The sequence below is a fragment of the Maylandia zebra genome, linkage group LG15, assembly GCF_041146795.1.
Source record: "Maylandia zebra isolate NMK-2024a linkage group LG15, Mzebra_GT3a, whole genome shotgun sequence".
NCBI lineage: Eukaryota > Metazoa > Chordata > Actinopteri > Cichliformes > Cichlidae > Maylandia > Maylandia zebra.
In genome coordinates, this window is record NC_135181.1 from 33,151,085 (window position 1) to 33,162,519 (window position 11,435).

General features: G+C 43.5%; 1 protein-coding gene across 1 annotated transcript in view; it reads left to right on the forward strand.

The window, feature by feature from the left end:
* The window catches only part of mdn1 (midasin AAA ATPase 1), a 60,545-nt gene that overhangs the window by 45,475 nt on the left and 3,635 nt on the right, over window positions 1-11,435 (forward strand). Inside the window, exons 72-98 of the mRNA XM_014409316.4 lie at window positions 8-81; window positions 539-722; window positions 809-956; window positions 2,366-2,512; window positions 2,610-2,736; window positions 3,138-3,243; window positions 3,369-3,484; window positions 3,692-4,096; window positions 4,184-4,410; window positions 4,495-4,632; window positions 5,139-5,329; window positions 5,515-5,676; window positions 5,758-5,892; window positions 5,978-6,113; window positions 6,217-6,395; window positions 6,550-6,681; window positions 6,860-7,013; window positions 7,228-7,526; window positions 7,622-7,777; window positions 8,989-9,090; window positions 9,173-9,371; window positions 9,478-9,648; window positions 9,754-9,911; window positions 10,212-10,307; window positions 10,737-10,852; window positions 10,980-11,154; window positions 11,353-11,426. Of these exons, the coding sequence (XP_014264802.3) occupies window positions 8-81; window positions 539-722; window positions 809-956; window positions 2,366-2,512; window positions 2,610-2,736; window positions 3,138-3,243; window positions 3,369-3,484; window positions 3,692-4,096; window positions 4,184-4,410; window positions 4,495-4,632; window positions 5,139-5,329; window positions 5,515-5,676; window positions 5,758-5,892; window positions 5,978-6,113; window positions 6,217-6,395; window positions 6,550-6,681; window positions 6,860-7,013; window positions 7,228-7,526; window positions 7,622-7,777; window positions 8,989-9,090; window positions 9,173-9,371; window positions 9,478-9,648; window positions 9,754-9,911; window positions 10,212-10,307; window positions 10,737-10,852; window positions 10,980-11,154; window positions 11,353-11,426 (4,307 nt within the window). The remainder of the gene's footprint in view (window positions 1-7; window positions 82-538; window positions 723-808; window positions 957-2,365; window positions 2,513-2,609; window positions 2,737-3,137; window positions 3,244-3,368; window positions 3,485-3,691; window positions 4,097-4,183; window positions 4,411-4,494; window positions 4,633-5,138; window positions 5,330-5,514; window positions 5,677-5,757; window positions 5,893-5,977; window positions 6,114-6,216; window positions 6,396-6,549; window positions 6,682-6,859; window positions 7,014-7,227; window positions 7,527-7,621; window positions 7,778-8,988; window positions 9,091-9,172; window positions 9,372-9,477; window positions 9,649-9,753; window positions 9,912-10,211; window positions 10,308-10,736; window positions 10,853-10,979; window positions 11,155-11,352; window positions 11,427-11,435) is intronic.

The window sequence follows — 11,435 nt, forward strand, 5'->3', positions numbered from 1 at the left end:
TTCTTAGGACTTTGTCAAGATCTGCAAATGGAATGATGTCAATTTTTGGTCCATCAAACAGTCAGTGGAGAAGACCCATCGGTATGTGGCCGGCATTTGTTTCACAGTTAGCTTCCAGGTTCAGGTGTCTAGTTTCAGTTTCATTTTTACTGTTTAAATAATAGCTTCCAAGAAGTTGGAAGGTTCAGTATTCCAGTAGACACAACAATGTGAATTGATTCGTGTGGACATCCTAAATCAGTATGAACAAGAGTCGCCTCATCTGGCTGTTAAGCAGTGTTATCTAGATTAATAAAACTAAACACATTTGATACATATTTTTATTACAGTTTTTTAAGTTTTTTTTTTTTTTTAAGTGCAAATGTTAGTGGGGTCTTATTTATTTGGTTGACTAAAATGTTTGTTGCACCAGATTTTAATTTTAGTTTTAGTTGACCACAATGATCTTGACCTGTAGCAAGTCAAGATAGTTGAGCCTCAGCCAAGTGTAACAATATATAAATGACTGCTTTAATGGTAATCACCTTATGATTTTCAGTACACTCTTCAAGTTTATCAAGCAGTTTGAAGAGGCTTTGAATGGTCCGAGTATTCCTGCTCTGGTGGAGCAGGGAAGCGGCGCGAGCTTGGACAGTGTGGACGCTAACCCACAGGAAATGCCCATCCACAGAGTTCACCAGTTGCTAAAGAGCACCCTGCCTTTAAAGTGCAGGATTCTACAGGTACAGATCTCACAGAACACACAGTGTCTTTAATTTTCTCTTTCAACATTTTTTTTTAATCACTCAACTATGTTTTTATATTTTAGACTGATGGAGAAGAAGAAGAAGGATTCAAAGCTTCTTCTCTACAAATATCTCTGCCTGTACTGTCCAGGAAGATGAAGAAGATGTGCATCCAGCTGCTGAAGAAAAACCCTGTCCCTGAGCTGGCTGAAGACTTGGACTGCTTCACTGGTGAGAAAGCTACTGCTGGATAGTTAAAATCACAGTTGAAATAATTCAGTTATGTTGTTGGACTCGACACCATCCTGTGACTGTCCTGACATTAGAGTATAGATTACTGAAGCCTACTACTGCAGGCTACAACTGCAGTCATGTAAGCACTCTATGAAGTCCTTTGAAAAACGACAAAAAAGTACATCTAATTGGATAAATTGTGGAAACACCTTAAGCAGCAAGAACCTTGACGAGTAGCCGTTTTCAGTTGGACTACTATTCTCTCAAAATGTTGTGGAGGAATTTTGGTGCAGTTCATCAAGGTTGGTGGGTTTATTTATGCACAGCTGTCTTAAGGATTGAAGTCTGGATTTTAACTAAACCAACAACCACCAGAATCATTATTCTGTAGATTGGTGCTGTGCTTGGAGTCACTGTTATGTTGCATGGCTCGGATACGTTTAGTTTTCACCAAACATGGTTTGGCAACTTTGCAGAGATGAGCCGTGCTTACATATTATTTCTTCCAAGCAACTTATACGATTCCCTTCTTGTTGTGTTTTTTTTATTTTTTTATTGTTTGTTTTGTTTTGGGGTTTTTTGTAGGCACTTTTATACTCTAATAGTGTCTTCATTTCATTGTCCTTCCCTTGTCTGGCAACCCCCAACCTTCCGATTAGTACATTAGCTCTGCGTTCTGAGTTACAGCCACCACATTGACCTCGGGATCTTAGGATGTTGTTTTCTGGGGAAAAATATGACATTGTGTTAACATACACCTGAATATTCTTGTAAATGCCTGAGTGCTTCACATGCTCCATATTTTTGTTTTGTTACACACTTATTCCAAAATGGATTAAATTCATTATTGATCTCTAAAATTCAGTACACAATACCTCATAATAACAAAGTGGGGAAAAGATTAGCTTGAAATTAGTGAGGATAAAAGATACCTCAGGCAGCAGAAGAGGAGCAGTCAGGAACCATCATGGAAGGTCAGGCTTCAGCACCGCACGCACCACCATTAGAACAGAAAGGCTAGAATGAACTTTGTTAAAAAAAAAAAATTAAAAAACGTCTAAAAAACATTGATTGGACAGATGAAACCAAGATTAACCTCTACTAGAATGATGGCAAGAAAAATGTATGGAGAAGGCATGGAGCAGCTCATGATCTAAAGCACACCACATCATCTGTAAAACACGGCAGAGACAGTGTGATGGCTTGGACGTGCATGGCTGCCAGTGACAGTGGAACACTAGTGTTTATTGATGATGTGACAGAAAAAGCCAAACAAATGCTGAGGTGTTCAGACATACTGTCTGCTCAAATCCAGCTAAATGGACTGTGTGTGTGTGAACCTTTATTTATATATACTGTAAATGTAAAAAAAAAAAAAAAATCTTTATAAATATTTTTTCTTTCAGGCGAGGTCATCAGCAACTTGCGGGACCTGCAGAGCCTCACAATAAACACATCAGCAGATAAAGACAAGCAGAAAGCTGAGATAAAGCACATCCTACAGCAGAAACAGAGGGCATTGTCTGACCTGTTCAAGATGCTCACAGAAATAGGTCGGTTCCCCACACTGACTTACATTTTCAATTAACTTCTATACTTTTTTTTTTTTAAATAGAATTAATTTTTTTTTCTGTATGATTGGCTTTTAAGGTCTGTCGTACCGCAAAGGCCTAATATGGAACAGGACAGCATATGCAGAGAAGGCTCTGTACATGCAGCCGCTGGAGATGACGACCGCTCTCTCAGCTGTCAAGACTCAGGAGAATGCAGAGAGCATGTAATTACAACTTATTTACAGAGGCCTTGTTCTGAATCAGTGCCTCGTGCGCTGCATGAGGGTTAATCTTTCTGTCATGCAACAGTGCTTTTATTTTGAAGTTCTTAAAACAAACACAGAAGTAAGCCACAATATTAATGTAGATTTTAATATTTCAGTAGTTACCTCAACATTAAACGAATTACACTCCAACACTCAAGAACAGATGTAATCGTGAAGTGTGTGGATGGATTCTATCAAACAAGCAACACATGTAGCTAGCTATTGCTTTACAGAACAGATGGCCAGTGACATACTGCACAATGAAGAGATTAAAAGGCCAACTACAGCGTCGCCTGTAATTGTGTGGACATGCTCTGGTTTTGCAGTGAGGCACTGTTTTCTCTTTTTTCCTATTGTAGGTTGTTTGCTGAGTTGCTGACAGCATGGGACGGCTGTCAGAAGTACTTCTATCAGTCTTGGGCCAGGAACACTGCCCTGCAGACTGCTTTGCAGCACGCTGCTAAGGTGCGACATGCACAACTTACACTTGTACCTATGAACTAGATGAAAATCAAGCATCACAATGAGGAACTTAAAGTTTAGCATGTGTTATCTTCATTGTGATGCATGTGTGTCAATGTTTGCTGTAGGAGCTGGGTCTGGGGAATGTAGAGCGATGCAGGGGTTTCTCCTCTCACCTCTTCAAGCTGCTCCTCAAACAGAGGCGACGGCTGGCCAAACTCATTGAACAATGGGTCCATCTCAGGTCAGTACGCTAGTATAACATTATATGTCAAAGTGTAGGTTTGCTTTTAGAAGTAAAGGCTGCTGTGGCACAGGTGCATCACAGGCTATTCAGTCAGAACACCATTACTATTTCTTTTTAGATTTATGTTTTATATCAAACTAAAAAAATAAGATGTTGCCATGGAAACTTTGCAGCATCTAACTTAATTGTTATCACTTCACCCAGGAGGCTAACTGACAATGTCCAGGGCATCAAGGCCTACCTACAAAGCCAGAGTGAGGAGCCAGGCTGCACCCTCCCACCCCAAGCCTCTCTCCAGGACTGGGTGAAGAGGGGCCAAGCGCTCGCAGCCCAGTGTAATACCCTTTTGCAGCAGCTGGCCTGGTTGCTGCACTGCTGCCCCGAAGACCTTCAGAAGGAGGAGGTGAGCAGCTGCAAGCAGCACACCCTGAGGTGTCCATCCCCACTGGCAGCGCAGCGACAACCCCCTGGCTGCTTGATGAGGAGGGGTGACGCTGCATGGTGCCAACTACATCAGCGTGTCACTACAATGCTGGAGCAGACGCAGAGCCTGAAGGTGGAGCTGGACTGTGCAGCACAGCCAATCTCTGATGGTGTTCTTCATACATGGTAAGACATTATTGTCTGGCGTTTTTCAAGTCTAACATTACAGCAACAAATACAAAACGGTTGCAACAGCACTGCTGTTTCCCACAGGAACTACTTTACCGAATGCTGTTCGGCCTTCAACCGTCTGGGAGCTATAGGGGCTCAGATGCCCATTGTGGAGCAGATCTTCACCTCAGATGTGTGTGTCGGCACTCCAGACAACCAACCAGCTGTAATCCAGAGTCTCCAGTATGTGAGAGGACAGGTGGAGGCCACCGTCACAGAATTCACCACGTGGAGGATTCATGTGCTCTCCCTGGGACACGATGACACAGGTCAAAGCACTGAGCAGCTGCACGAATAACTAACAGTGTTTCAGATGGGTCAGCAGTTCATGTTTTATTTTATTTCCCTTACAGATCACCAGCAAACCTTCTGTACGGAGTTCTCTGCTGAGCTTGAAGCAAACATCAACACATTGTTGTGTTCTGTCCAGACACTCGTGAAGAAACGGGAGAGAGTACAACAAAGGGAGCAGCATGGAGACACCAAGAGAGGTCAGAAGGTTGCATTCAAACCAGCAGTGGTAACCTAGGACCTGGTAAAATGTTGGATTGGTAGTCAGAAAGCATTATATTAGTTTAGTGCTTGACCCTAAAAGTAATGGGGTGCCTAACTGGATACTTACTGTAGATGTCATTAATCTTGGCCTCGTGTGACATAATAGTTGAGCAATGTGAGAATGAATTCAAATTTGTTTATATTTGTTTTTAAATGTATTTTTTAATGGACACTTGCTGGAATAATATAAACATGTTTATGTACATTTTTCAATATTAGAGCCCCGACTTGTGTTCAAGAGAGTGAGGTGGAGATGAGGGATGAGAGAGCAGTGGTGGATGGGGCAGTTATTCTAAGTGGTTTTAATTTATCCTGAGAATAAAATCCTTAGTAGGTCTTACAACCATGCCATTGGCATATGGCTGTTTCCAGCCAGTTCAAATGTATATACAGTGTTCATAATGCAATGATGGTTACCTCTTCCGTTTATGTATTATCTCAGAGGGTGCCAAAGAGGACAAGGAGGAGCCTCTGGAGGACCTGCTAAAGCCTGGTCACCTGACTCGCCTGCTGGAGGAGGAACTGGAGGCTGAGGTGGAGGCTCTGCGTGTGGGAGATGTTAGTACTGGGCTGGAGAGGCTTCTGTGCCACCTAAAGACACAAAGGGACTCCTCTCAGCCGCCACACTTCCAGGTACCAAGAACATCTGGAACTGTTCAGAGATGTGCTTTCAAAGTATAAGTTCATTATAGGTTAAATGAATTAAATATTAACCTGTGAATGGAAGTCTGAGTGCACTCAAATCTGTTTAGGTGCAATGAAAGGGCTTTTTTGTCTTCAGAATCTCTTCACCTTAACATGTTTCTGCTGACTTTTAGGAGGTAAACAGGGCGTGCAGGATGCTGGTTCGTCTGGAGCCTCTACTAGGAATTTACTCTGACCTTGTATGCTACTACCTGGCTGTGTCACTGGGAGCACATAGAAGCACAGGCAAACTTCTGTCTGTACTGGCCAGCATCTTCACTGAACTCGCTCAGAAGGTACTCACATGGTCCTATTTAAGAAATAATAATGCCATCAGTGTAATTTTAACTAAGCAGTTGATGTGGTGTCCCCTTCAGGGTTTCTGCCTGCCTCAGGAGCTTATGGCTGGAGATGGAGAAGGAGCAGAACAGTTTCACGATTATGAAGGTGGTGGTATAGGAGAGGGAAAGGGCACGAAAGATGTCAGCGACAAGATCGAGAATGAAGATCAGGTGATGAAAATACTGGCATCTAAGTAGTGTGAACTGTATGACTGTTTACTTTGACTCAAGTCTTCCTGCCCTTTGCTTCCTTTAGCTGGAGGACACCTTCAAGGAGGGGGAAGAAAAGACTGAACAGCATGAGAAAGAGGATATTAAGTCAGAAGACAATGCCGTTGAGATGTCAGAGGACTTTGATGGCCAGATGTGCGACGCTGATGAGAAAGAACCAGGTCAGTTAAGCTGGATAGCAGAGGAATCCCAAGCTGGTTCTATACAAGATAATTGGTAACCATGATTGAATTTTTTCTCTGCATTTCTTTGCTTGATCTGAAGGTGACGACGAGGAATCAGATAAAGAGGACGACGAAGAACTGGACAAAAAAATGGGTGACCTGGGTGAAGGCCAGACAGATACACTGGATGAAAAAATGTGGGGAGATGATGATGATGATGATGAGGGGGAGGAGGAAGGAAGTGACAAGGAGGAGGAGTCTGGTCAGGGCATGGATCAGGTATCTCCACAACATTAACACAATTTAAAAAGTACATATGACAGAGCAGTTTGCATCCAATCTTAAACCTTCATTTATATAAAGCAGCCACCAGAAAGCTTTAGTTAAAGTTTTCTCTGTGTAACATCATGAATGGTCATATGTTTTTTTTCAGGGTGAGTCTGAGTTGGTTGCCAAAGATGACAACCTGGATGCAGCAGACCCCAAAAAAGATCACAAGAACCAGGATGAAGACCAACAGATGGACGAAGAGGAGAAAGACATGATCAATGAACAAGGAGATGAGGTTTTTCTTCTCACCTAACTCCCATGATTTCCATTTTAATACGTGTCAAAAGTAAAATCGGTAATAGACAACAAACAGTCGTTAGGGCTTTGAACTGCAAATGTCGGTGTGAGCGAAGAACAGGATTTGCATGGATGGACAAGTGTGTCATGCTCTGTGTTTCTGTTATTTGTCCCAGAGAGAGTTTGATGAAAATGAAGTAGACCCCTACCAAGGTCAACAAGACAAGAGACCTGAGCCCGAGGCCATGGATCTGCCTGAGGAACTCGATCTGGACCAGGGTGACAAGGATGGAGAGGATAATGATGATGGAGATGAGGGTGAAGGTGAAGGTGAAGCCTGCTGCTTAAATTATAGCTTTACTAACACAGTCGAGAAACACGCATGCTTTATTATCAGTGATGTCTTATGTGATGCTCAATTTTGGCTTTAGACTGGGTCATTGTAAGCAAGTAAGTGTAGTAAGTGTATTTGTAAAGAGCTTTTCACAGATGTAAAAGTCACAAATTGCTGAAAATGAATGATTCAATTTTTTTCCTTTTTCAGAGGATAATCCATTTAACATCGATGACAGAGGGATGGAAGCAGATCAGGATGAGGAGGAGGATGGTGAGAAAGATGGAGGAGAAAACGAGCAAGGAGCAGAGGAGCTGGACAAGGACCAAAATGGAGAAGAAAACAATGGGGAGCCTGAAACTGCAGAGGAGAAGGAGGGAGGAGAGGAAGCAGAAAAGGATGATTCGGCTGATAAAGATGAAGAAGAGAAGGACGAGGAAAGGGAGCGGGAGTCAGGAAGAGACGAGGACACGAAGACTTCATCAAATGAAAAAGGGCATGAGCCAAAGGTGTGCATGTTCAAAATAAGTACACCAATGCATGGCGTGAGCAACGGTATTGACTGATGTGACCTTTTTTTTTTTTTTTTTAAATGCGTATATAGGAGGAGGAGGAAGGTGGTGGTGAAGATGAGGAGCTACCCGAGTGCGCTGAGAGGAAATGGCACGACACCGACGGTCAGACAGGAGAGGACAACATTCAAAGCGACACTGCTGTGGAGCTGGCAGGAGAAGCCTCGGAGAGAGACGAGGCCAAAGAGGTAACATTCAAATCTACACTGTGCTCCAGATACTCTGTGTGGGCTCGAAGTGACTCTGATTGATTATGAAGTGATTCACAGCGGAGTCTCCCGTGATCAGGAGCATATTTGATGGCCGCATATGACTGAATATCCTGATGCCTAGCCTATGTGAATTGTGAGTTAAATGACAGAGCGCTTTGTGTGTGACAGTTCTGAATGTGTACTTTTTTCCTTCAATACACAAAGAGTACAGAATAGGACAGAGTGTGACGATCTGTCTTTCTTCTGAATGAGAAAGTGGGAAGAGTGAAAGCACTGGTGAGACTCCCTTCTTTCTGATTGGTTGTTTGTGTGACAGAGAAGCTGTTACACAAACAAGTTGTCCACCCTTGAAGGGCCTTCTTGTGTGCCACAGTGCAGCTTGAGAGCCACACAAATGCTGACGTATTGTATTTTATAATATGTTCTGTGTGGAGCACAAGTTTTTCTTTTGTTACTCCAAAACACAATGCAGTGTCTGGGGATTCTTGATAGTACTTGGAGAGTCTCGTCTCTCCAGTCTAGAGGAGAGGGGGACTGAGAGAGGCCTGATGACCTGGGAACCTCAGGAGCCTTTGAACCATGAGGTAGGAGAGAGAGCTGACAGGGAATACTGGAGGCGTGCTAGGTTGAACACTTCTTTTTTCCTTCCCTGGGATGCGACGGCTCGTTCTTTGCAATAGTCACTGCAAGGGCCTCTGGGTTTTCTACCTCAACTTACCTGGCAGACTGTGGTCCTGGTCTTGTCTGCATCTTGGTCTCTCACACACTGCCTGACCTCACAGCAGCTGCTGTTGCTGCAAAGCCCACTCCTGGCACCTGGTGGGGTTGTGGGTAAGGGCATTTTGAAAGCTTCTCCCTCTCCATGGCTGCGCTGAAGAGGTCCAAATTTCTCTTTCTAGATATAGAATATAGATCCTAGATGTAGAGTTTTACTTGCACTTGTGAAAAACATTATTAACTGCTAATGGTTTCAGAAATTGTCCTGAAGGTGTATAGATGAAAAAGTGTCACTGTTTTGTATAGCAATTTACAGTAGATGATGGCATCCAAAAAAATTGCTTGGTTACTTTCACAGAGCGGTGAAGCCCTCCACACCAAACTTTAGCTGGGTTTGGTTTTTGTACACATGTATAAAATATGTCTGCCATGATTTTTGTATCTATATTTATGCTATTATGGTTTTACAGGAGCATGGCAGTGGAGCAGCTGACGCCAGCCAGTCTGAGGGCCACCAGTCAAAGCTGACAGCAACAATGGCTTCACACAGACAAACTCAGAGTCAGACTCAGGTGTGGCAAAATTCTCTGCCTCACCGCTGCTGTTCGGTGTCCCTTTATTCCTCTTAATTAAGTTTTTTTTTTTCCTTTCCAGAGCTTGAAGAGGAAACCTGGCCAAGCAGATAGTGAACGCTCTATAGGCGACTACAACAAGCCAGTCAACAAGCGCCTGCGCACAGTCGAAAGAAGCAAAGAGAGCCTCGAGAACAACAGGCAGAGCGACACCCAGCAGGTGTCAGACCTGTACGAGCACATTAAGCACGGAGACCAGAACTATGACACTCAGACATATGGTAGGTGATCACCTGGAAGCTGAGTCTGTGATGGTTTGGCTGGAGTTTAAACTAAGCTTTTCAAAGCAAGTACATAACTGTTGTTTGTTGGTGTGACTGCACCTAGATGTGGCCAGTGCAGAGCAGGAGAGCACAGCAGGGCCTCGGGGCCAGGATGAAGATGACAAAGAAGAGGATTTGTCCATGGAGACAGAGGACCAGGAGGTTGATCTGCAAGCGGCTGAGGTCCAGGAGCTGAAGCCTGAACAGCTGGACTCCTCAAAGGCTTCCCAGACAGGTGTCAAATTCTCTTCTTCTCCTGCTCGTTTTTTTTTTTTCATTTCAACAATTTTTAAACTTCTCAGATGTGAAGCATCTCTTGACTAGTGTTGTTGTACTGCAGGTGTAGACCCTGGAGAGATGGAGGTCCAGAGGCAGGGAGAGGAGCAGGAGGACGAGAGGTGGAAAGAAAAACAACAAGCCGAAGAAGAAGAGCGAGCAAGCAGAAGCACAGACTCTACAATTCATGTTGTTCCTGAGCTGCTTCTGGACTCTGCGCAGGTACACAGTACGCTCTAAGGAGTTGCTGTCAAGTGTTGTAGAAGTGAACGTATTTGAAATTACTGTTAATTATTGATTATTGTTACATATAACTGAGTAATGTGGACAAAGAGATGATTTACAGTGATGTAAATAAGTGTAGGCCACATTACACTTGTGATTTTCGTACACTGACTGCCATAAAGAGTTAATTACATTTAAAAAAGTCACAAAGCCTTCAGTTCCACATCAGTTCATATCAGTTTAATGTTACACACGTGAAGACAACTCTGTATGTCTGTGTGTGCGCTTATGTGCCAGGAGAAAGCACAGAGGAGAGACCCAGAAGAAACAAGGAGGGAGATGGAGCTGCAGCTGGAGGCCTGGCACAAACTGGCCCCGGGGACTCAGGAGGAGGTGAGGGTGACCCGGGAGACTCAACCAAACATGTTCAACTGTGGCTGTCACCTAGGAAAGTGTGACTTGCACTGCTATTCTTCAGTTAACTGAAGAAGAGACTTGAGAAGTTTTGTCTTTTATACGTTTTTGTTGCATTTGTTGAAGAATGCTGACACAAACACACTGCAGATTCAAATATGTTTAAATAAAGGAAATCTGAATAAAAATGCTGTCCTTGTGAACATAACAAGGATCATGTGAAAGATGGGAATATATTTGATGTATTTTCTAAAACACAAAGCTTCACTCAGGAGACGGTGGAATAGTTAAATGTGTCCCATTTGTGTTTTATATAATAAAAAAAAAAGAAAAGCGTCTCAGAGTGATGGCTTACAGGAAAAACGTGGTTCTTTCCTGTGATTAACTGCAACTGTCGCTGTGTTTCAGGAGACTGTAGCGGCTTCCATGTGGCAGCAGTACCAAACTCTGACCTCGGCTCTCTCTCAGCAGCTGTGCGAGCAGCTCCGACTCATCTTGGAGCCCACACAGGCCGCCAAACTAAAGTCAGTAAAGCACACAGGAAATCTTGATTCTCTCTGCTGTGGTGAAACTGGTCCACTGTTAATGTGAGCTGATGCTGTGTGTGTGTATCAACTGTATATTTGTGTCTTTATATGTGCGTGTCCTCAGGGGTGATTACCGAACAGGAAAGCGTCTGAACATGAGGAAGGTGATCCCTTATATCGCCAGTCAGTTTCGCAAAGACAAGATCTGGTTAAGGCGGACGAAGCCCAGCAAGAGAGAGTACCAGATCTGCCTGGCTGTGGACGACTCCTCCAGCATGGTGGACAACCACTCTAAACAGGTTCGAGGCTCCAGTTACAATCAGATACCGATCAGAAACGATCAGTAATAGTAACGGTGTATTTAGTGCTTATTATTAACTGATGGTTTTTCATGTGCCATTTCCCTATAATGCCCAACTTTTGCTTCCCATATCTTATCTAAAGTTTGCATTAATTAAAACTTGCATGTGTGTTTGTGTGTCTGCGTCCATGCACAGCTGGCATTTGAATCCCTGGCAGTGATTATCAATGCCCTCACTCTGCTGGAGGTAGGCCAGGTGTCTGTCTGTAGGTAAGAGCT